Raw genomic sequence first — 24806 nt, 5'->3', positions numbered from 1 at the left:
TTTTTTATTGATTGTAATGACATAGAAAGTCGCTCATTCCCCGAGGCACAGTGAAGTGCACTCTGTGGGTAGGTACGACCTGTAGGGCTCGTATGGTGCCACTATACTTCTGAACATTATTACATTTGATTGATACGTCATATTATAACTTTATTACGATTACGATTCACTCTTATCTATCACCTCAGATTATCATATTCAAATTCAAATTCAAATAATTTATTCAGAAATTAGACCTTCACAGGCACTTTTTCTCGTCAATTTTTATATTTATAGTTATTTCTCACAAGCTACAAACTACTGGCATTTCGGAACGACCACTGCTGAGAAGAAATGCCGAAAGAAACTCATTTGAACAGTGTTGGTCCCTATCATGCCAGATCGGCTTACCATTATTGTTTCTTACAATGTTTTTTTTTCTAATAATATATAAAAGTACATAATGTACATAGTCAAAAGGTATATCAAAACAGGTTATGATTGTGATATATATATATATATATATATATATATCGATGTGAAACACAATTAACTTACATGAAAATATATGAGAAACGAGATGATCAGTTCCCTCTGGCAGCACCCGTTCACGAGTTGACGCATGAGACAGCAATCGCGTAGCTCAACCATAATAGAGGGAACCTCACGACCCGGCCCACGAATATGAATATAGTATAAAGTTATATCAGTTTTGGGTGATGATGATAAAACAGGGTTGGATCCAATGAAATATATGTCAAAAAATGACCATTTTATTCTACCATATTACAAATAGCAATTGGCTGTTTGGACAATGGAGGTAATACTATATATATATATATTTTCTATTTAACTGTTCCTTTACGAAGTTGTTGTGTAGTAGTAGAAGTGTAATGTATTACTGTTAAGAATAATTATTAAAAAAAATTGCGTAGTGTTTAAAACAATTGCACAATATATAAGTAGTTATGATAATTATTTTATTGATAATTTAATTTAATTCGTTATCGTTTCATTAAGGATATAATTTGACACTCAAGATACATACTCATACTACTACAAGATTCAAGTGCAACATCCAAAATGCGGGTGAGTCATCACATGGCCTCATTTTTGCAAGTCGGCAAAAAGACAGGCGTGTCCGTGGCAATGTTGGCGCCGCAGTTCTTTGGGGTACAGTCGACAGCATATCAAAAGTTACCCTGCAAGGACCTCTATGCAGTGGTCGTAGCGGCGAATTTGAAATTAATTTGTGTAGGCCTATGTGTTGACGGTACATCAGTATGCCACTAGTGATCGTCAGCGGAAGTCTCGCCTTTGGACAGTTACACCGTTCTTCGACGGCTGTCGACCTAGCTCTCGGATCTCACGTTGTCTGTAACATCCAATCAGTTATACCCAAAGTAGGTATTAACTTCATAGTCTAGATGTTTGCCAGATAATATGTTTCTGACTGGTAAATAGAGTTGATTTTTCGTAGGATATTTTGAAAGGTAATTTCTGCAAAGAAATGGTAAATAATGTCCGTAATAATTATTTAACGACCTTTGACTTCTAGGCAGGGCATTTATATATGTATAAACCTTCGGGAATAAATTGTCTAAATACCACTGAAAACTGCATCAAAATGCGTCAGCTTACAAACAGACAGAATCAGAGAGCGACATTGTTTTATACTATGTGATGATGTAAACAGATCATATATTTCAATTTGAAAATCTTCCGGTTCTGTAATTTTGTCTATGGGTTTTCATTAAACACCGTTAACTTTTGATCCATGCACAAACCCGATCAGTCATGAAGTTAATTGGATCTGCTTCCAAGTTCCACCTCAGGTTTCTATTTATTTACGTTTTTGCGGTGGCGGCGCGTATAGTAAGCGTTTTTCCCCATGACTCATTATTTATTCACACGTCAATAAAAAAAACATTAGTTACCAATTTTATTGGTAACTAATGTTTTTTTAATCATTTACTTACTTATACAGCTTCATTAGCCATAAGTACACTACAGTTACATGAAGAGTTAAGCAAAACCAGCTACACTATAACGGCTAAAGTTGTTGAGTGTATTAAGTAATTTTACCTATTTCATAGTTTAGGATTATGATTTATAACATAAGCTGAAAAATCAGATCATCTTTGAGAAAATCCAACCAGCTGATTCGGCATAACTAAGTAACAGAAATCCCTTTCGTATTTATAATTCACATAGAGTCCACGCGAACGAAGCTGCGGTCATCAGCTAGTAGCTATAATAAATTAACTACTGACTGTTTAAAGTGATGATTGAAATGCTAAAATAATTAATTAAGGATTTTTGATGTCATGATGTCCACATTATTATCGTCAGTCGAACTCGTACTCAATTTACGTGTTCAATACAGATGGTTCATAATAAAGGTTAATTTGCTTCTTATTACGTTCGTTTCTCAGTACTGTACTTGGAAAATAATGTTGTTATAGAAACGCCACCTTATAAAAGACAAAACTACCTACACTACGCATTCATGGAATTTTGAAAAGATTTATTTTTTGTAGGTATAGATTTCTGAATGTTTTATGTATTTCGAACCTCCTTGGTCTTCAGTCTAGTAGCTTTTGGCACCATCTTTCACTACTTCCATCATCTTGTCGTCCATTTCCTATCATGTACGCTGCCATTGTGATCTCTCCTCTTCATCTCTACAGTAAAGGATCTCAAAAACATGTGATATTATTTTTTATCATAGAGACTCTCGGATATCACAACTTTGAGTTACATCTCTCTCTCACCTGAGTGTATTCCAGGTTTCTTCCACGTTAAGTGACGGAGCCCAGGGTCGGCTGCGTTGACAAGACCGCGTGACCGCCTTTAAGTTACATCTGTTCTGTTGTTATTTGAAACGCAGGACAATATGGGCACATATCGAATCGTTCACCCCATTTTACGACCGCGCCCGACGGCTTTACGGCCGAGTAACGAGGAAGATATTGTATATTGTAATTAATTTAGGAGGCATCATGATAGAGGTCCCAGCCCACGGATGTATTTAACGTGTAACACGGACTATGAATCATGCTTCTTGTTTATTAAGCATCAGCAGACTAGGCTTTCTCTGTCATCTGAGCGTTCTTCGGTTTCTTTTATCCATTGAGCGTTGAAGCCCGGGGACCATTTTCATAACTTGTCTCCTTTTTTAGCACGGTATATTTCCATCACGGTATCTGTCTTTAGTTGTCGATTGTCAAGCCAGCACTTCTTAGATTTACTTTTACTGACATGACCGGGTGGAAGTAGCACAGCAGACGTTTATCCCCCACGTGATTTGCACATGTTTGCGTATAATAGTTTATCTACTGATGCTCCTATGCGTATAATAGCTTTGTCTAATTTCTTCAGGATGACTAGTAACTTCTAACGGAGTTAGAAATTTGACCAGCGATTAATGAATATTGTAATAAAAAATGTTCTGATATAGACACGCCGAAACAAACCACATTGTAGACTGCCAAGAATGAAAGAAAAAAATTGTTTCATGCATTAGGAAAGAAAGAAATATATATCAAGTCCTTAATTTTCCGCAAAATCTTGTGTATAAGGGTCTTTACCATTTGCCGCGATTCAACGTAGCTACTACTTTTTTCTTGATCCTGTAATTGTCATTTTTATTAGATGTACATTACATTGGCTACATTATCGCGCCTGCCACCAGCTGCAAAGTAGGCGTTTTATTGTCAACCTTCGCAATTGCGTGATATGGGCTTACGACATTTAGAAAGGAAAGTGGTCGAACTAACCTATCTGTGGTTAATATTTATTCCATTAGCATACTTCCAGGTTGCTGTGAAAACAAGGAGAAACATATATAGTCAGATGCTTCTTTCCCCGTGCAATCTGTTAAAGTCAATCAAGGGAAAGAGTTTTGTTTGGGAATTCTTTCCATAGGCGACGTGTTAGGAAACCTGTTAGACAGGTTATAATATAATAATACTTCCAGTACCTGTTACTTATATCACTACCACAGAATTTATAATATTTACTACATCCAGATAGTGGTTTTCAAGTTCCGCGATTTATTTGTATAATGTGTAATAATTATAATAAATTAATTAATAAGTATTATTTACATATATCGATAGCTTTCAATATTATTTTGGTATCCTGAGCTATTTTAGAGTTCACCGTCAGGGTCAGGTTGCAAGCATTAAATTTTGACATAGGTAGTTCAAGAATAGCTAGGAATATAACAAAAATATACAAACCACCACTGACTCACTCGCATATTCCTAGAGTAGTTTCAGCAGTAGGGCAGCGGAGCAGTTAATGCAGTTTGAATTACACAAAAAATTCATACCATCCGATTCAAGCTGGAATAATAATGATCAATAATGACGTCAATTAATGATCTTCGCATGGGTTAGTGAATAATATTGCATATTTTTCAAAAGAACACGACTTTAATATAAAAAGTCAAGATTTCAACAAAGCGGTAATAGATGTATCAAATAATGATTGTATCATCTTTTGATATGTGATATTGAAGAAGTGATATGTGATCGCTTCACCCAAACTCGTGTTTAAAATTGTTTCAGTTTCGTTATTAGTACATTAGTACAGAATATCTTATTGGAAATATGTCGATTACTTTTATAATTTGACAAGATTTATTTGAATAATTACTGTTTTTTCCTGATTCCGAGTTTTCGTAGAAACTACTATCTAAAATCATATTAACACATTGTAATTTCCTTTACTATGTATCAAAAGGTGAGTCTATGTGAAATGACGTAAACTGACCACACGTATACTTTGTTGTATTAGACCACAGATGTTTGCTTACTTACGTTTTCACGCTGAGGCTACTCAAGCATATATTTGATGTCTGGCGTGCAGAAAAATACCTTTATTTATCACAACATATTTCACATCCTCCGCTCTTTTATTTTGCAACAATCTTAGAGTATTTTTCTACTAAAAATGCTAAGTAGAAAAAGCTCTTGTCGTGGATTGGTAAACTCACGTTTGCTGGTAAAAAGCTTCAGACCATTGACCTGAGATTATTCCGTAGGGCCCGTTTGATGGCCTACAAAAGTCTAGACGAAAAGTGCATGTCGTCAATGTATAAATAAACTGCGTCGGTCGTATTTTGATTTAGTGGGTCTTTTCATCGGTAGATTTAAATTGCGGGATGCTCGAATGGTTTAAGAGACCTAATTGGATAAAACCCAGGTTGTGGAAACCTTGGTTCTGCCTATTTATCTCTAGGTACACTAGTTTCTGGTACTAATAACTTTTTATTATAGTGTTTCTAGCGAAGGAAAATATTGCAATTTACCAAAAGTTGCAATATTTGACGACTATTTTCAACTACCACGTTAAAGTTTGACGATTATCTGGATGGTTCTTATCATGTTGATCATGATATAACAATTCCATTTTCTAGATGATTTCAGAAATTTTAAGAATTTTCATTTCTTTATGTGTATCATTTAAAGTGAAGCTATCTGAAACATTTACGTGTACCATTGTCGCCGAAAGATGATTAATTCCAGCGAATAGTGTAAACAAACGTACACTGCACGTACGGCGCAGTTGCTGGAGTGCACAACATAAGCATGACTCATGTCCAGTGCACAGCTTTGTTGATATTACCACTTTATTAGCTGGTACTGATACATTAACATCATTCAATAATAAGCTACTGAATGATGATGCATGTATATCAATACCACCTATGCTTTGGGTCTTTGCGTCGGTGGGACTTATAGTACAAAAACGTTCAATATATTTTTGTTTTGTCTAAAATCCAAACCCGTCCAATATTTCCTGAAACAAACATAATTCTTTGAGTTTATAATATTTTAGATAAATGATATGATACCGACAAGGATACGTGCGCGATGAATGAATTTTAAGCATGATAGATGATTGATATTTTTCAAGAAGTTGGTAAGTAAACAAAATATATGTAAGTAAACAAAAAAAATAGTATTGGTTTTAAGTATTGGTATTAATACATTTCTTTAAAGAAATATATTTACGAACGTTGACACAATACACCAACATAGTGCCTAACATTAGTGCTCTAGTTATGTCTGGGTGCGCTATCGCAGGATGCCGGGTCGACGGTCCGACAGATCAAAATTAATTGTTACAAATTGTGCATCATTCACCCGCTATACGTATCATCCAATTGATAATTAATTTAAATTGGCATATTCATCTAACTTCCGGTGCTTCCGGTGATACTGTCTTTCATCAAGAAAAAGGTTTTTTCTGAAGAATCTTTTAATCCTACATCAAAAGAGTATTTTCGTCACATTTTATTTTAACGGTGTTAACATTTATTACTAGTGTGCTTTTGAAATTGACTGTAAAAACCCAAACTCAAATTAGTAATACTAAAAAAAACTATAAAATTCTTCCGGGTGTGCATGAGTAGTTTCCGAGAATACTTACCAATACTTCGTAGCATTTATGTACATACCAGAAAAAATAATGACAAGTCTTACCAAATTGTTCTATACAAAATCATTGCCATGCGTTCGTCATGTATTACGTATAGTCCTAGCAAAAGTAAAAGGTGCTAACATCTCATTACTCATAACGGTTACCCTCAAAACAAATGCAAATTATTAACTTATCCTAAATAGAGATCTGCGAGTCATCCGCATGTGCGCTGCGGTTTGTAGCAAAAAACGTGGCCATATGTCCGAGAGGAGAGTACTTGACACATTCATTTGTTTAACTTGTAGTTAGCAAAATGGGTCGCGGTTTAGGAGGTCGTTATATTTGCAAGTGCAGGTTAGATTTTCAAATAGGTATTGTTAGTGATAACTTATCTTACTACTTACACTTGTTCATAAAATTGCATATATTTTTATCGCAATTGAACCGCTGTAAACGTTCGGTATGAACCTTCCTGTGTCAATACGAAAATAAAGTCGATTTAGAATAATTGGCAAGCCGAAAACACATCTAGAAACAATTGATACTAACAACAGGAACCTCTACGCTAATGTTTTAGGAAAGTAAGAAATTAGAGTCTCGTTAATTGATACAGTGAAAATTAACTAAACTCTCTCTCATCCTTATGTGTTCCCAGTTTCATTGAGGGCCAAAAGGCTCAAATCACGGGGTCAGCTTAAAAACTGAATCTGAAGATTCGGCTGTAATTTTATAAAGGACCACCTACTTGATGTCAACTCTGTTTGGGGTTGCTATTGTTGCCTATTGAAGTCAAGAAGGCCTGGCCTTACAGTACTGGAAGCAGTACTGTAAGTATTGTATAATCTGTGCCAAAAACACACGCCACATGAAAAATTACTCAACGATATCAACTGTTGGAAAGATATGCATCACTTATATACGTAGAATTAAAAAAAAACTTTTACTTTGAAGATTGATTTGTAAACGTTTTCCTCTTTTCTTGGATACGGTAAAAATTGTTTACGTAAATACGTGAAATTCCGAACCCACGCCCTTGAGTAAGTACATCCACCTCATCCTAATGATTCACAGGCATTCCCGGTTTACGTCTATGTGACCCACAACACTCACTAAGTACTAATATGAACCATTGAAGATTGTATTATTTATATAACTTTCAAAACTAAAGTTTAAGTTGCATTAGTCACGTTGGAAAAAAATATAATTCATAGGTGCTCGAATCATGTGGGTCAAACCGACTACCAGGAAATATATTGAACACGCAACGCCTCGGTAGTGTCAGTAGGTTTGGTTTACTCATCCTATGGGAGGTTCGAAGGTGAATGCCGAAATGTAATTAGGGCAGGTCAGGCGTCACTGTTAAGGAAATTGTTTACAGAATTATTATGAACTTGATTTATATTGTTTCTAAGTATGTATTTGTTGGAATTTCCAGGTAGGTGCAAAGTGCAGTGTAATAATGCATTTAAATAGAATACGTGACGACATAGCTGATATAAATTTTAAGTGACGGGTATGTTCAATATATAAAAGCAAGCGAAGCACCGAGAAATTTCAATGAATTAACCAATAGAATGTTCAGGTCGATTATTTTTTTTTAGTAGTTTTTGAGTAGGTAAAAGCATATTCTTTGTTTTGTGGGGACTTTCCGAAGCAAAGTTCCTTCACAGTAATTTTTGTGATAATGTGTTTGCAAACGCATAGAAACACGAATCGAAGGGCCGTGGGTCAAAGTCACGTTCTCGGCGCCTCGGCAGACTACAAAACAAACACGTACGTGCCCTTATTAATAGTTGTCCCCATGGCCAAGATGGGCAAAAATATATTTACTTTCGCCCGCGAGATCTTGTAGGTTCCATGTGGAGTCGAGTGCGGAAGATAAAGTGACTTCTGAAGCACTTACTTTGTGTTGATATATAACGTTTTTCGTCTTGAAGGAAGGAATCTTGCTTTCTTTAAAGCGAACATATTGCGAACAAATTTGATTTTAAGAGTTTTTCTACATTCAATTAGCTGAATCGACAACCTGTATTCTATTCATCAACAAAAACTACACGTCTCATGACATCAGGCTTTTTGTACTTTATAGCAAATTGTCTGGGTTTATGGATCTTTATGATTTCATGAAGTGTAAATCCTTATTGTGTTATATGAGATCAAACAGGCTAACATGGGATAGATTATATTTAAATTTATTATATTTAAATGACTAAAGTCGCATTCTTTATTCGGATTAACTTGTCATTAGTGGTACGTAATTTAACCTTTTTTCCTTCCATCTTTGTAGTATGTGTAACAAAACACAAAACCGGTTTTATGAATGAGTTCAGTCATACGAAGAGTACCGACGTACTCATACTCATACCAAAATTACCAAAGCTATCAAAGTTTACGACGAGCTTTGTTGGTGGAATTTTATTTCTGTTTCGGCGTTTCCTGATTTTGTACGGTTTTACAGCCTCCGTGAACTTTGGCGTGGTTTCAGGTTACCACACTCGGACTTCCAAGTTCATTGGACGTTCTTTACAATTAGAAATCACCAATTTTATTATAATAGATATTTCCAAAATATGTATAGGCCAGACTTGGATTTGAATTTGAACTTTCTTGTGTCATGAACTTTTTATTGTTTTGAGATTGCAATGCTTATAACAACGCAGGATGTTCGTTAGACCTGTGATGGAGGCTAATTATTACGTGATGCAGATGACGTGAATATCGAAATTAAGTAAATCCCATGTATATGTCACAGAAAAAAATTACCTCCATTACAAGTACTGTAAAGTTGTGTGCTCGAAAGTTAAAATTTATTTTTGAATGTGTCGATTATGTACTTAGGCATTAGATAACTGTGATATTATACTAAAAAATATCATTACACAGGAAACCTGACTAATATATGATGTAGTGCTAAAATATTTTACACGCATTACAAGTAAACAGTTAAGCGTATTTTATTATGAATAAATTGCCCCGTTCCTGTTTCCTTAATAACTATTTGTATTGTATTATGTTTTCGTTGCATAATTGATCTTAACACACAGGAAAGTCAAAATGATTTTGTCAGGCGTGGAAGTAGAGTTTAGTTATAAGCAAAATTAATTTGTTGTAAAGAAGTGTTATATCTACGTATACCTTGCTTGAAATGAATCAACTACAAAGAATAAAAGTAATAAAATAGTCTCACTTTCCATGCGTCTCTAAATTAGAGCATAGACCAGAAGAAATAAAAAACAGTTATCTTTGCCGTATAAAATATTTTGAGATCTTCCTTATTTCAGATCCTACTGAAACTATAATTAAAATATACAATGAAAAGTTTGAAGCTCTTATCGATGATTAGTTATATACGAACACAATCGTTTCACATTCAAGCACCTTTGTTTATTTACAACACCGTTAATTGTTCCGACGTGAGTGTGGAATTAACCACGTTCCCCTAATTCGTCTCACAAAGACTATGCAGAGCTTCAGATACAAAAGAAATTTTAATCAAACGAAGTCTTGTACGCACTTATTGTGCGTCGACAATTATAACTAACAAAGCTTGCACACAGATAAGTGTTTTGGTGTAATAAACGAACACACACCCAGGCCCAGGCCCTCTCGGAGGCAAGGAGCGCATGCACTCCGAACCAAGTTTTAGTTTGGAGTCGCGCGTGTCGGCGGCGAACGTGCGCCGGGCGGTGCGTCCATGGACTTTTGTTTATTTTCATTTACGAAACAGACTTTAATGAACTTACGATTAAGTGCTTTGATTACAGCAACAACCACAACTTCCTTATCAAGTGTGCCTGTGTCTCGTATATTATCGATCTTTTCGTAGTCTACTACACAATTAGCATTATCATTTCCCTGTAAGTTAGTGTGAATTATGAAAAGTTTTAGTGCTTTCAGTGTCAGCTGTGCTAAGCTCTTGTTTGTTGTCTCTCTCTAATCGTGTCGGAAGGAGAGGATTGTCCGTGTCGGAAGATTTGTTTTCCATCGTTCTGTCATTTTCTTTGCCATAATGTGTGAAAAATAGAGCGAATTGGAATAATGTAAGTGTTGTTAATTTGATTTCAATGTTGTTTACAGGTTATGTTTATCTGTTATTTTACTTGACATGAAACTGATGTAAAGATCCCGGTGGATTTGTGCGTGTGTTATGATTTATTTGTAGATCAGAGGCGGGCATGTAGACGACTCCAATTAAAGCTTGGTTCGGTTATAAATAGTTCCACTTAGCTTCTACTTGTGGCTAAATTTCTAGTGTAATAAGCACATGTATTAATATTTTATACACGTGTAAGCCGCATGCATTTTCCATCAAGTGTGGTATAAAATATTTGCGGCCATCTACCTAGTTCAAAATGCCAGCTGTAACAATAAGTAAACATAAACAAAACACTTTTGCCAGCATGTTTGCTACGTGTTGCCCAGGATAATTTAGTTTGAAATTTATGTATAGGGAATGCCTACTTAGGTGTCAAATTAATATTTTGATTGTATTTTTCCAAATATTGTTCCGTTCAGCCATGTTTCCGAAAAATAAAATGTTTTACATATGTATGATACATGAAATTATACTTATAATATTGTGGATTCTTTATTGACAACATGCCGAAGTCCTAGAGGTGCACGGCGCGCCCTGACTTTGCAGGGTCTGCACTTATGTTATATTAACTTAAGATACATTTTATTATTTGTAAATGTTTGACCTTACTATGTTGCAAGCTCTCTTCTATTGTATATGTTAGTAAAACTTCGCTAAGTATCGGGAAAAACTGAACTCTCATTGGTGATATGTATAAGTTAGTAGCTGTTTGGGAACGCTAAATCGCAAAACCATGCCATTATCATTTACATTGTGGAAAACTGCGAAATGTCTTCGCATGCAGACAAGATGATTTAGTGCGAGAGTGAGACTAAATCATAAATAAATAATTTGTAAAGTAAATTAGTACCTACTGGTATCTGATTGACATTATCTTAGATTAAAAAAAACACACAAAATTAATCAATGAATATTCCAGTTCGTGGGGGAACAAGTCCTGGATCTAGGTTTGTTATTCCTTCTCGAAAATAAGTTTTACGCAGTGACGATAAGGTTTAATAAAATTTCTATATCATACTTAGGTGTACTCGTAACTAAATTCTAGTATGAAATTAAATTGTCTTATTTTCATAATAATTTTCACGAGTTCTTAGCAAGAAACTTAGTTATACACATTTAAATACATTGCCCATAAAAATAAGAATTCCATTTTTTTCCTTATTATGATAAAGAAACTACTGATTTAATACTACTTACAAAATCAGTAACTAAAACATCTGTCAATTACATAATACAGCAATAAACATATTTATTATCACAAAATTAGATAAAACCAGATTTATCGTTAGTTTTATTTATTTTTACTATTTATACTTAACGGAAGTAAATAAAGTGAAGCTATTGAACTGAGATTGATGGTAAAGGTTTCAGTTATCATTAACTCATTATTCATTGCTATCAGTCAAGTACATGTCACGCAATATTGTGTGATATTATCGACTTTGAAGAGCTTTCTTATCACGGATTTCCTGTTAAATGTAAATTACATTTTACTTATTATGTATGTGAGCAACATCTTTTTTTACGATTAAATTACGAGAGTAGAATCTAATAAACCAGCTATGCCTACGACATGAAAATTATGGGATTCAGAACAGCGTACATATTTCAAAATACCTCCTATATTTAGAGAGAATTATAAACATGACATTTTAACTCGTCCTCGATTGATATTATTGGACCAACTGATTTTTATTACAAAAATATACTACTTATAATGTCCCAAAATATTATTGATTTATCTATAGCTTTTGAGTTTTTCTAGACAATTTCACAACTTATATAAGTTAATATACAGTTACATAAAAGATTTAGGAAGTTCCGCAAAGTGTGCAAAAAATCTACATTCAATTAATAGCTTAATCATCAAACGGCTTTTCATTGTTGCAGAAATCGCTTGGATATCTTGTGCATACAAGAATATTGTAAGTTCAGAACAAACAGGCCCGCCGCCCACGAAGGGAGATAACGCAGCATCCCGTCCACACAGACTTAATCTGGCACACGGCAACAGGAAACATGACGATAGTGTTGCGCGCTGGAACGTAGCATATAAGAAAACTTCTTCTAAACTTTCCAATTAATATGCTTAGCTGACAACGCGCACAGACTCCAAAACACAAAGCTACAATAATGCCCGGAGCACCCGCTGCCATGTCAATAAACAGGCGCACAACATATAGTATCTTTACAAAGGATAATACTGCTATAAGGAAAGATATGGAAACTATTATCGAGGAACATATAATAACTTATACGACAGATACAGAAATGGAGATAGTATACCAAGTAGACATAGACAAAAGAAGAGGTAACCATTCCACTAAGAAATTAGACGAAATTAATAAAACGACTGATTTAGATAGGTGTAGAATACTCCATAAGGACAAATATGACTATGAAAATAAAAATGAAAGGCGAAACTCTCATTATAATAGAGAAATCGAACGACTGGATTTATCGAAGAACGAAAATGTATACGGAAAACAATCGACCAATAAAAAGAGGGTTGAAGTTGACGGATATGATGGTTCAAGGCGAGCCGTTAATTTGAAATTTAAATTCGTCCGGGATATGCGGGAGTGGGTAGAAGCTTTAGGGAGGACAATGTGTGTGAGTGTGAGGGTGCTCACCTTATTGGGACTACTGTTGGCTATTCTGGCGACTAGCGAAGCGGCGCCGACGAGGTCGCGACCTGCCAGGAGCACACATCACGAAATAAATGTGGTAAGTCTTATTTTCTTTTTCATTTGAGAAACCGTATGAAGTTTCTCTGGACGTAAAATTACCACTAGGAACTACTACTATTTCTCCACTAGGAACACTTTTCGGAAGCAAATGTACGATCGGGCACTATATTTACATGTAGCTAGTAGCATGTTGCCGCCTCGTCTCATGCATACTAAATAGTCTTAGATATCCTGACGACTTGTAAGCTTTCGTCTCGTCTGAACTTCGCCGGAAACAGACTGCTTATTATACTGGCATTGTCTGCGTTATCTGAATCCCTGTCTGATTTACCAGACAATGTCTTTCTACATCCACTTTTTAGCCCTCTTACAATTTTGTGTGGAACCTTTTCATCGAAAACAAAAGCGTGTTGGTAGGCTGTATGTACACAGACGTCCTTTTGAATCGCAATCTACAGGGTTGTATTGTTTCCATACAACAATATTTGGATGGGATTCCAAAATATTTTTAATCACTCACGATGTACGATAACAAAATTAATGTTAATAATTCTTTGTAAGTATCCAGCAAAGACATACACCTATTCCATAGGTCCTTCTTCGTTTCACACACAGCTAAAAGGTGCTATCTCGTGACAGATTAAAGGCCATTTAAAGGCGTATTTCCTCCAAGTACACGTAAAATGGGGACAAAAAGCTGGCGTGTCTTATTAGATTACTGGCAGTGACAGACGGACGGACAGTTTCGGAGGATTAATGGGCTGAGTGAAGAGATGCGAGTCCGCGGGAAGACCGCGCTCATTTATTTTGTGGACCGTTACAAATTGTGAAAAATCAGACTGCGTTTCAGTGAGTTGAGTGCTTGATGATAGGGTCACCTCGCGGGTGTGACAAGTGTTCATCCATACTTTCATGATTACACACTCCCAATCCATTCATATCCAATTTGTATTATAAATGAGATTTTGATTTTGATGAATTTGGGAATAGATATAGTTAACAAACATAAGGTTGTTATGTAAACAAGAAATTTTTTGTCTAATTTGAAAATGTTTTCTTGTAAAATGAGAATACCTGATTTTCATTGGTTTGAAATTATACTTTTTGAATAATTCGAACTAAATTAATTTCTAGCTGATTCTGCTCATCAACTAACTGGTTTGTGGTGTTCTGCTTAGTTCAAAATTTTGCAATCAACTTTTATCATTGCGAATTAAATGACTTTATTACGTGCATATTACAATTAGTACTTATGGATCTACGCACGCACGTCTAGGCTCTGTTTAGAATTAGATGTGCAGTCAAGAGAGGTTTGTAAAAATTTTTAATTATTAAAACTAGGATAGTACTTATAATTTAATTATTATTACGTAGGAAGGTATTATTCCAATTTATACAACATTTTTCATCTTTACATCATCTTCCTTACAATTTTCCATCATTTAAGGTCGGCGCTGTATATTTCTCTCTCTACTAACTTCTTCATATCCTCCCTCACACAGTCCATTTTTGCTTCGTATCCGTCTTCTTTTGTAACCATTCTGTAGTACCCGTACATAAAAAAACAATGCTCATTAGGACACGAAACCAGGAGCTAGCTTAATATAATGAATTGTATGACAATGAAGAGCTTCTAACATGTCGAAAATATCCAAATAAAACAAAGAATAAATTATGTAACCATAGCATTCCGCATTAACTTCATAACAACTGATTAAATATAAAGGATAGGTACTTGTAAAATAATGCAAATTAATATATTTATTTGCAAGATATGTTTATTAATAAAAGTGCAGCAGAGTCTTAACAATGTTTCTGTAAAAAACATAAATTGGTAACTGCACACTAGGGAAAAACATAATAAATAGGATTTACATCTAAAAGCCCGCCGAGATAGTTTGAATTCTTGGGAAAAGTGAAAATATATCGTCTCGCTTTTAGCAGATTGCTTCTTGCAATCTTGCTTCTACCTCGGACCGCTGGAACTTTAAAACTAATTACTCTCTTGTTTTTGCATTATATTTAATGGTATTATTGCACCCTATAGAACTTTTAGTTAGAAAAAGTAATATGTTAGTTCTTATACCAATTCAATATCCAGAAGAGATTTTAGGTTAAATATATTGATCAACATGTTTTTTTTAACAAAAACAACATTTTTTTAAGAAAAAAAATATTATCTAATTTATTATACTATATACGTATGATGTATGGCATAATAACATGTGTTAATAAAAAGTTAAATCAGGCACCAAATCAGATTGCAAATAATTTATCTATTCTGATATCATTGAGGCAAAGATATTTCAAATGTTTAGACAGTACTCGATAATTATATTACTTAGTGTATGTAAATAGCAAAAATGAGACAATTATAATCAGAATTCAAACCCTGTACTCCTGTATGTCACATAGTTGCAGCATAGCTAATAGTAGTACTCGCTATACATAAAATACGGAACCCTAAAATCAATAACGTAAACACGCTGACATTCTACTACATGCATTGTTTCGCCGCATGCATGAATTGAGTCGCTGGTCCCTATTTGCACTAGAATGAAAATTACATATCATAGCAAAAAATAAAAAATAAAAAAAAAAACTAAAAATATACCGCCCAACGTGGGGCTCGAACCCACGACCCTGAGATTAAGAGTCTCATGCTCTACCGACTGAGCTAGCCGGGCTATATGAAGACAGTCCGAATTCTAATTTGTATTCTACAGGTAGCCACGTAATTTTAGAAGTATTTTTAATTAGTGATAGTTTTTTAAAATTAGTATTTAGGTATTTATTTTTAGACAAATTTCAATTTCAATTCTCATATATTTTGCTTTAGTACTATAGGTAATAATTTAGATAGATAATGCCCTATTCATCATGAGCAATGTGTACATCCTTCGTTGGAGGTCATGTTGACCTATTTTACATTACGACGATTACGATTCGACTATCAATTTTCATTATATATGCTTATGTTAGCCGAATTAGTGTGTTATCATTATCACAACGAATTTAGACTTTATGACTCTCGTAATAGTGTAAGTGTAAGGCATGGGTTAATTAACGCTAACATGAAAGTACAATGCTACGTTTCATGGTGCTACTGGCACTTGCGCCATACGCATATACTTTTTTTATTTAGTTGCATTGGTCATTGGCATCGTATGGACCGATCTATATTTTGAGATAGGTTCTCATGCAATCAAGTCGACTTCATCAGTTTTCTCCAATGTTTTATGAAAGAAGAAAATATACTGTCAAAAGTTTGAGCGAACGCATATCGATCTAATGAACTTTTTCGTTTGTAAAAAAACAACGAATTGAATTTCGATGGTGAGAAACAAGCCACTGGTCTTCTCGGTCTCGATGCCCTCATATAATATTTTTCTATTTACCTATCTATACAATCATAAAGAGATAAGCATTTGTGAGTTTGTACGTTTGAAGATGGTAATCTCCGACACTACCGAACCGATTTAAAAATTCTTTCACCATTAGAAAGGTATATTATCCAAAATTTATTTTATCTCAGAATTCCCACGGGAGCGAAGCCCTGGGCAACATCTAGTTTAGATTAAATTTATAATCTATTAAAATGTAGTTAAAATGTAACAGCAGTCATCAATACGCCAAACTCCGGGTCAGTAATCCCTTTTCTTCACTTATCACTTATTACTACACTAAACCATGCCTTTAGCATAGTATGCTTAGAGCTATGAATGGGTTATTCAGCAATGTCTATAGATCTAATTATTTATTAAATAATAAAATCTCTTGTTCATTATTATTGTTAAGTACAACAAAATTATCTTTTAATCTTTTAACGCATATACCTACAATGAATATAAAGTTCACTGACACATGTATGGTCTGCTGCAAAATTCCAGACATACTTTTCAACCTAGGAATAAAGTTCAAACTGGACTGGACCTTTGCAGCACTTGTCCTATAGGTAATATAGGTAGGGCATAGACAATATTAGATATTATACTATAGATCCATTATTATTATCAATATGAAAAGCAAACGCCTTATTTTTTCGTAGATGATCGTTAACTATGGAATTAGAAATTTGCATTTGGGAATTAGCCGACGAACGGCTGGCCGACTCTAATTATCACCTGGGCTTCATCAAAAGTGATTAAACTCGATCCTGATTAAATTCACGCTTTTGGGAACCATCCCATTTGCATGCTAATGCTTAATTTATTATTACGAACTAGGAATTACGACAATACATTTCGTTAGTCTCCTGTTTTGTATTATCGATAAATTTAAATCATAACTTCATCGTTATTTTCGACGTTCGACGACCTCAGTGGCGCAGTGGTAAAGTTCTTGCCTCTGAACCGAGAGGTCCCGGGTTCGATCCCCGGTCGGGTCATGATGGAAAATGATCTTTTTTTGATTGGCCCGGGTCTTCGATGTTTTTCTATATATGTATTTGTTATAAAATATAGTATCGTTGAGTTAGTATCACATAACACAAGTCTCGAACTTACTTTGAGGCTAGCTCAATCTGTGTGATTTGTCCTAATATATTTATTTATTTATCGTTATCATATTGAAATCGATAAATTCGCTTGTATTTTAACGTTTCTTTTTATTTTAAATGCAATGATTCAGTTCTGACTGCCTCGCTTGTGTCGTCTTGTTGTATATATAGTTTCAAAATTAAATTATCTTTGTTATTCTTCAAAGTAAAATAACATTTGTAACGGTGGTAATGATGCACAAATTTTGCGAAAAATAATTGACTCTCCAAGATTGAGCTTGGAATAGCAGCCAAGCCGATTATTATAGATGATTTTAAGAAACTTAATAACTGAGTTTCTTTTTAACAAAGCTTTGTCTAGTATATAAAAAGAAACTACGGCACAATTCCATCTTTTATTACCAAAAGAGAACTGAAAAAGTTCACTGGAAACTCAAACAAAAGTTTACTTCAATGTAACTTTGTTGCTTTTAAAATATTTATCAAGATCGAACACCTCTGGTACTCAAAAATTTTATATCCCAATTTTGAAGCATGTGCTTGCCAAAAACATGTGTAATTCTAACCTAAATTCAGAGGAGGAAGTCCATCTTGATTCCGGCAAATTTTTATTTAAGATTTCAGCCAATACGCTGCAACTGGCCAGCCTTCAACGCATGAGGCCGGAAATTGCATCTCCCAGATAAATATAGATACAGACAGAGACAGACGTACATACGAAAAGGGCAACGGAAAAGGACGAATATAATTTCATCGTTTGACTGTGAATCGCGTACTATTTACACTAGAATTAATGATAATTGTGCATTAGATACAGCGTAGTTATCACTTTCAGAGGAAATTAAATCTAGTGCAATGTCCCAAATTTTGCAACAATTTCAAACTATTTTTGTATGTAGTAGTAATGGCGTAAATGAAAAATCCGAAATTAACTGTTTAATGGCCTTCTGTAAGCAATTTAAATATATACACTGCAACAGCATTTGCAACTAAATTATGTAAACGAAAACCCTTATACAATAAAGACAAAAGCTTCTATCACTGCTATTATTCACAAAAATATGTAATTTTCATCCAAATTGAACGCTCAATTTGAAGAAACACTGCAAGCGATATAATCTCCATGTAATCTTAATGACATCTCAAATCAAAGTACAATATAATATCTGTTACAAATACAATACAACAACATTAGTATTCATTACGTGCATTCTAGTGTCCCAGGTGAGGTCCGGCCAATATTCGGCACTCTGTTCCGGTGACTCACTCATCCGTCCACAATTTGCCACGCTTTAATCAACCTTATTATCATGATTTTAAGCGTAGTTTTTTTCAGACTGAAGTACTATTCAATCCGGTGGCTATTGTTATTCTAAATACGTGGTTAGCGTATTTTTAGATAGTTCTTTTTGTCTTGTCTGACGTAGGATGAATCGTTGACCTATATCTGCGAATTAACAGTTCTGACTATAAAATCTGTCGGTGTGGTCGTAACATTGATCTAATAAAGAATTTTATTGATACTTTGTATTATTGGTATCTAAGCATGTCGTTTGAAGCGAACAGTTATGAAAACAATGGAATAGACAGTTAGGTAGTTAGATGATTCATTGACAATAACTTTCATGATACAATTAAATTTTATTGATATACAGAGAATATAGAAGGCTTACAAACTGTTTAAATCATGATAAAATGTCTTACTGAAATTACAGACTTATGTTATTAAATATATATTTTCGGTTTTATTACCTCAATCACATTGCACATCGATTATTTAGTTACATTCTGTTTCATCAATATGTATATAGTTTATGGAGCAATTTGTAATATTTATTACTTTATTAATTTGTCATAATTATTTATGGGTAAAAATTTAACACTGGTTGCGATGCAGATCCAGTTTAAATACAAATGGATATTTATGTTTCCAACGTTTGTCAGGTTTCACTGTTTCTCACAGTACAGCTCCGGCCAAAGACATTGCTTGCTGAAAAATATCAAATTGAAACCTTATACTTTTTGTAACAAAGAACATTTTCTTTTAACAATATATTACTCCGGTTGTAGCAAGCATGCATCCTTAAAAGTGCAAACAGCATTCTCGTTAACCTTTTTTATATGGTCAAGGATCAAGTTTACTTCTGGATCTAAGAGGCGTTACTGATAATGAGATGAATATATCTCTTTATGCTGTCATTACTTTGTCATCTGTACCGGAATTACGAAACAGGCCACGCTTGTACGCTAAGAAAGGAATAACTAGTCATTACATACAAAATACACGATCACACTACCAATTAATTCTCGTTAAAGACATATTGAAATGCCTATGTTTTATTAGTGTCATTCTAAATGTTGAAGGAATATATAACTAAGTTAACTACTAAGCTTTTCAGCTTAGTAATTTTACGATTATAACGATAGATGTAGATTTATTCCGCTTACTCATATTTAAGTAAACACATCTAAAGGCTTTGCATAGGCCAGTTTTACAATTGTAAAAAAAATATATTTTGTCTGTTGTTACCATGTGATATAACAAAAAGCTATTTAGAAGTTGTTCCGTATCAAAGGTTACAAAAGACTGTGCAATAAACAATGAAAATTTAGATCTCATGCATGGAATTAGTAGGTACTCCGTACAAAGTACTTACTAATTCCATGGTCTCATGTAAGTGATTACATTGATCGATGAAGACAATTCATCATATTTTACCATATTGAGAAGATATAAACCACAATCTTCAATGAAACCGCTATTTCTAGGCGCGAGGCACGCGACCTGCCTCACAACTTCATGCAAACGAGTCTTTTGCATAATTTATTAAATAGGTGTGTGAACTGACCGTGTAATTCGACATTAAATTGTTAAAAGCATTTAAGTGTAAATGGCACGCTTTGCACCTCCATAATTTGCACTGACTTTTGAATAAATCTCTTTTTAATTTAATTACTAGCATTGGGATGGCATTTTCATTTTTATCCACGACCTGAAAATCATATCGAAATTATAAAGACTGTTTCTCAATGTTGAGCAAGGTTGAGCTTCCATACTGTTTTGTGAACAGACATAGGTTAACAGTCCATAAATAAACATGTAATGCAACTCAATAATGCAGTTGGAACACAAATATTAATGCAGGCAGACAGCTAAGGCGAAGGCGTTGCAAGCAAAGCGGCGCGCGCGCACCATTCTAACTTTAGCTAGAGGGGTGCGAGGGAGGGACGAAGTCCGAAGCTACTTGCTCACACTGAACTATAAATAGGGGCTACTTTCACTGGAGGGCGTGACCTGCCCATCAGCTGATGCTGCGAATGAGAGCGGTGATCGGAGATTAGCAATAAACAACATGTCTGATAAAATTGCCACTTACTGAGTGCACTGATCCGAGTGAGCTGTTGGCGAAATATCAGACACTGATTGATCACGAATATTTGGGAAATACTTAACCTATAAAGCTGGAATTTGGCAGGTATATAGTTTATGGTAGACGTAAACATTATTGGCGGAAACTTATAGAAGTAATAAAGATAAAACCACAAATTTTATTTTAGTAACATAAACTTTCAACGCAAAAATATCTTTGAAGTATTTTATTTCTGCTCATTGCATTAGAAATAAATGTCATTGTAATGATCTCTTTTCCTGTATTAGTTTCATAAATGACCAATTTGGTTAAATATGGTAATTTTATGGAGGATGCAGCAGATGTCGTTCCGAAATACCAGTAGTTTGTAGCTTATGAGAAATAACTTTAAATATAAAAATTAACGAAGGTCTAATTTCTGAATAAATGATTTGAATTTGAATTTGCAGCAATTAATATATGGCAATTAGGTATTTAAAAACGTCAATATGAAGGAGGTGTCAATAAGAAAGCCATGACATAACACGGCTTCAACAGCCAACTAAATATTTTTTCACTAATCTAAGGTAACATCTAACATATAAATTTTTGCCGTTTTTTAACTTATAAAAAGCAGGGCCGTCCTAAAATCTTAACATTTTACGGCAGCAGTTTATACATCATATCAGAGTATTAGTAAAGGTCGAGGCCGCCCCTGTTCTTATAAAGCAGGGGAGGCAGGGGTTGTAAAAAGTACTAGAGACACCCCACGGCGCGGCAATATATCAAGATATCGGATACCTCGTGCCTATTCGATAAGTTACGTTCGCTTTCTTTTATTATTATTGTATCGAGTTACTGCTAAGTATATATACAATCTGTGGTCCAGTACTGTCCATCACACTTCATACCAATGCCTTTGCACTCAATGTTTGAATATCTTGTGAAACTCCTTTGTGAATGGTTCAATAAAGAGTCTATTTATATATCTAGCTATCTATGTATGCTGTACAGCATTGGTTTTATTAGACGGAACCTTTATTTTTTACAATTCACTTAACTTTTAACTAAATTAGCATGATTAGCATTGTTAGCAATTAGATTTTTATTATACTCGCATATACATCGTCTGTGATTGTTATGAAAGCAATAAAAGAAACTGGTATTGTATATAAGCAGCATAGTTTAAGTATTTTTATAACAGTTTAGTTTAAGTATTTTTATTTTATTTTATCAATTTACCATAAACAGTTATGGTTAGTAAAAATAATATGACCAAAGTTTACGGTCATGTAATGATGAATGAAAAAGGTGTCAAGAATGGCTGTGTTCCTACGTTATTATTAACAGACACTATAAATTCAAAGGGTCTGACTTTACAGATAGAAAGAGTCTTGCTCAGTCGTACACTTGATCAAATGAATTTAACATGAGACTATAGAAACAAAATCTATTTCGTTGTAAAAAAATCTTGCGCAGAAAAAAATCTTTTAAAAGCACTATTTACGTTTAGTATTACTTTTTCGTGTTTCTGTACCTCTGTACTTCGTTTAGAGCGAAATTGCTTGCATGCATAGGGTACAAAATTGATGAACGGAACTGAATTATGGAGATTACAGATATGGTTTATGGGACAAGTAATTTTATCCAGAAGCGACAATATTCAATTTAAATGCATGGAATTTGGAAAGTATCTCTAAGATGAACATTTTTTGGGCTTTAGCAGTTGTTTGTGTTTTGACTTGTGACTAATAAAATGAAATAAAAATATCTATTTATGTTGGTAATATTAAATGGCAGGAGTTAAAATAAACAAACTTCTTTCTTGAGAAACAAAAATAGAATAAAGTTACTTTAACAAAAATTCTTACAACAATTACAGTGGCATCAAAATCCATACTAGGAGTACCACGATCCCACTAGAAAAAAGAAAAAGTTCCAGAAGAAAAAGAGTAATAGGTATATAGATTAACCTCAGTTTATAGATTTAGGAACTTTAATTCTATGATAATATAACTTTCAAATGGTATTTTAAAGTGGAATTTAAGATCTCCGCCACAAATCACAGGGCACACTTGTGTGTGATAACTATTTATGCCCTCATTTATTTGTATGCGGTGGTGCGTTGGTATATGAAATGGAGGGCACCACACAATACGCCATGGCGGGAAGCGCAATCGATTGCTGGGGTCAACGACACGGGAACTGACCTTTGAACCACTCAGCTGATCGTTCTTATTGTTCAATTATTGTAAAGTGCGTGCGAAATACTTGAATGGCATATCAATAAAACTAGTTGTTACATTTTCTTCTGTCAAACATCATCTTATGTAAAACATCTTGATCAGTTAAGCTGTAAAAGTGGCTAAAAACTGATATTACAACATTACACAGTGTTCTTATATCTGTGATCAGAAAGCATTTCAAAAGTTAGTTTTTCGTTTGTTGCCAAATAGCAGGTTTAATAACAAAAAAATACTTCCGTTCCTTATAATAAATGTGAAAGTAAGTTTGTTTGTTTGTCCTAAATTATAAAACTACATCTTGCTTTTTGTGATATTTGTAGGTAAGATTAACGAACATTTCAAGTAAGTATAGTTTAAGTAGTAAAATCTGAAATTCCGTTTAGTTGTCTAATATATTTTGCCGAGGAGTGTACGTTGTTGGAAGCTGGAGGTAGTAATGTAGCTACTCAGACGAAGGGAGGAGAAACAAAATGAAGTGCATTGGCTGCTATCCAATGGAGCGTGAAATAAGCTATTAGGTAGAGTTTTATTGTGATCTTGTAGTCTGCTGTGACTGGAGGTCTGTGCATCTAAAAACAAAAGGCTTTTGAATCTTGGCTGATATTTCACGTGTTGACGTAAATGCGTGGAAAAGTAGACAGTGAAGAGGCATATTTTCTAAAGGAATCGAAAATGTGTCATTTGTTTACATTTGTGGTGTTGTGGGAATTTTCTGAAATTTCAGTACAAGTAAATGTTTTGTCACTTTGTCACACTCACGTAGGAAACTTATTTTTTAACAAAAAAGAAACTCCTAGTCTATATTTAGGTAACTAATTAACATATTTTTTTAGAAGTTTTAACTATTAAGAACTTTTCCCCACTTCCTTTTTTTACCTCAGAATTTATGATATTAATTCCATTCCATGTGCAAATTGCAATAACGGTACATACTCGTATGAATACGATGACGGATGCAGATAAAAGAAATGAAATCGACTGATCATATGATTCATTTATTGATTGCTGTTATAAATGTTGTAACGTATTGCAGTACAATATAAAAAGTTGTGGTACGGTGATTCATCTCGGAACTTGTGCAAAAAATCTGGGGCGGAGAAACTGGCATTTTGTTGTGATAATTTTCTTCCATGTCAGACTTTATTATGCATAGATTTCTATTTTTTTGCTTGCTCTGAAGGGTTCTATTGATAATATGTGAAATCGCGGAATCTTGTTATAATTTCTAACCACATAACTTCCTTTTACCGTGGCACGAGTTGACACATAGATCAGCCATCGCAATACTCGTATTGTGATGGCAATACCCTTATTAGAAGGAAGCTCGGAATAATTAACATTAAAACGAATATAGCAGTTATTACATTACGACTTACGACCCCCATTATATCCCAGCTTCCTAACCATTTGATACTTTACGGCTTCATTAGAATCATTGGAAGACATCGCGAATAATTAAATTAAGCCAGATGAGCTGTGATGGGCTGCTGCAACATTTATTGCGGTTTGCCAGCA

At 34.3% G+C, this 24806-nt stretch overlaps 1 protein-coding gene and 1 non-coding gene across 2 annotated transcripts in view; one reads left to right on the top strand and one right to left on the bottom strand.

Moving 5' to 3' along the window:
• The first annotated feature begins 10057 nt into the window (after positions 1-10057).
• The window catches only part of LOC128674564 (matrix metalloproteinase-2-like), a 150754-nt gene continuing 136005 nt past the window's right edge, over positions 10058-24806 (top strand). Inside the window, exons 1-2 of the mRNA XM_053753204.1 lie at positions 10058-10451; positions 12398-13234. Of these exons, the coding sequence (XP_053609179.1) occupies positions 12641-13234 (594 nt within the window). The 5' untranslated portion in view covers positions 10058-10451; positions 12398-12640. The remainder of the gene's footprint in view (positions 10452-12397; positions 13235-24806) is intronic.
• Positions 15812-15884, bottom strand: TRNAK-CUU (transfer RNA lysine (anticodon CUU)). The gene has a single exon. It is a non-coding gene; the product is annotated as a tRNA-Lys (tRNA).

This window comes from Plodia interpunctella, chromosome 13, assembly GCF_027563975.2.
Source record: "Plodia interpunctella isolate USDA-ARS_2022_Savannah chromosome 13, ilPloInte3.2, whole genome shotgun sequence".
Lineage (NCBI taxonomy): Eukaryota > Metazoa > Arthropoda > Insecta > Lepidoptera > Pyralidae > Plodia > Plodia interpunctella.
Note: the sequence above shows the minus strand (reverse complement) of the source record. Positions and strands in the feature narration are given on the sequence as shown.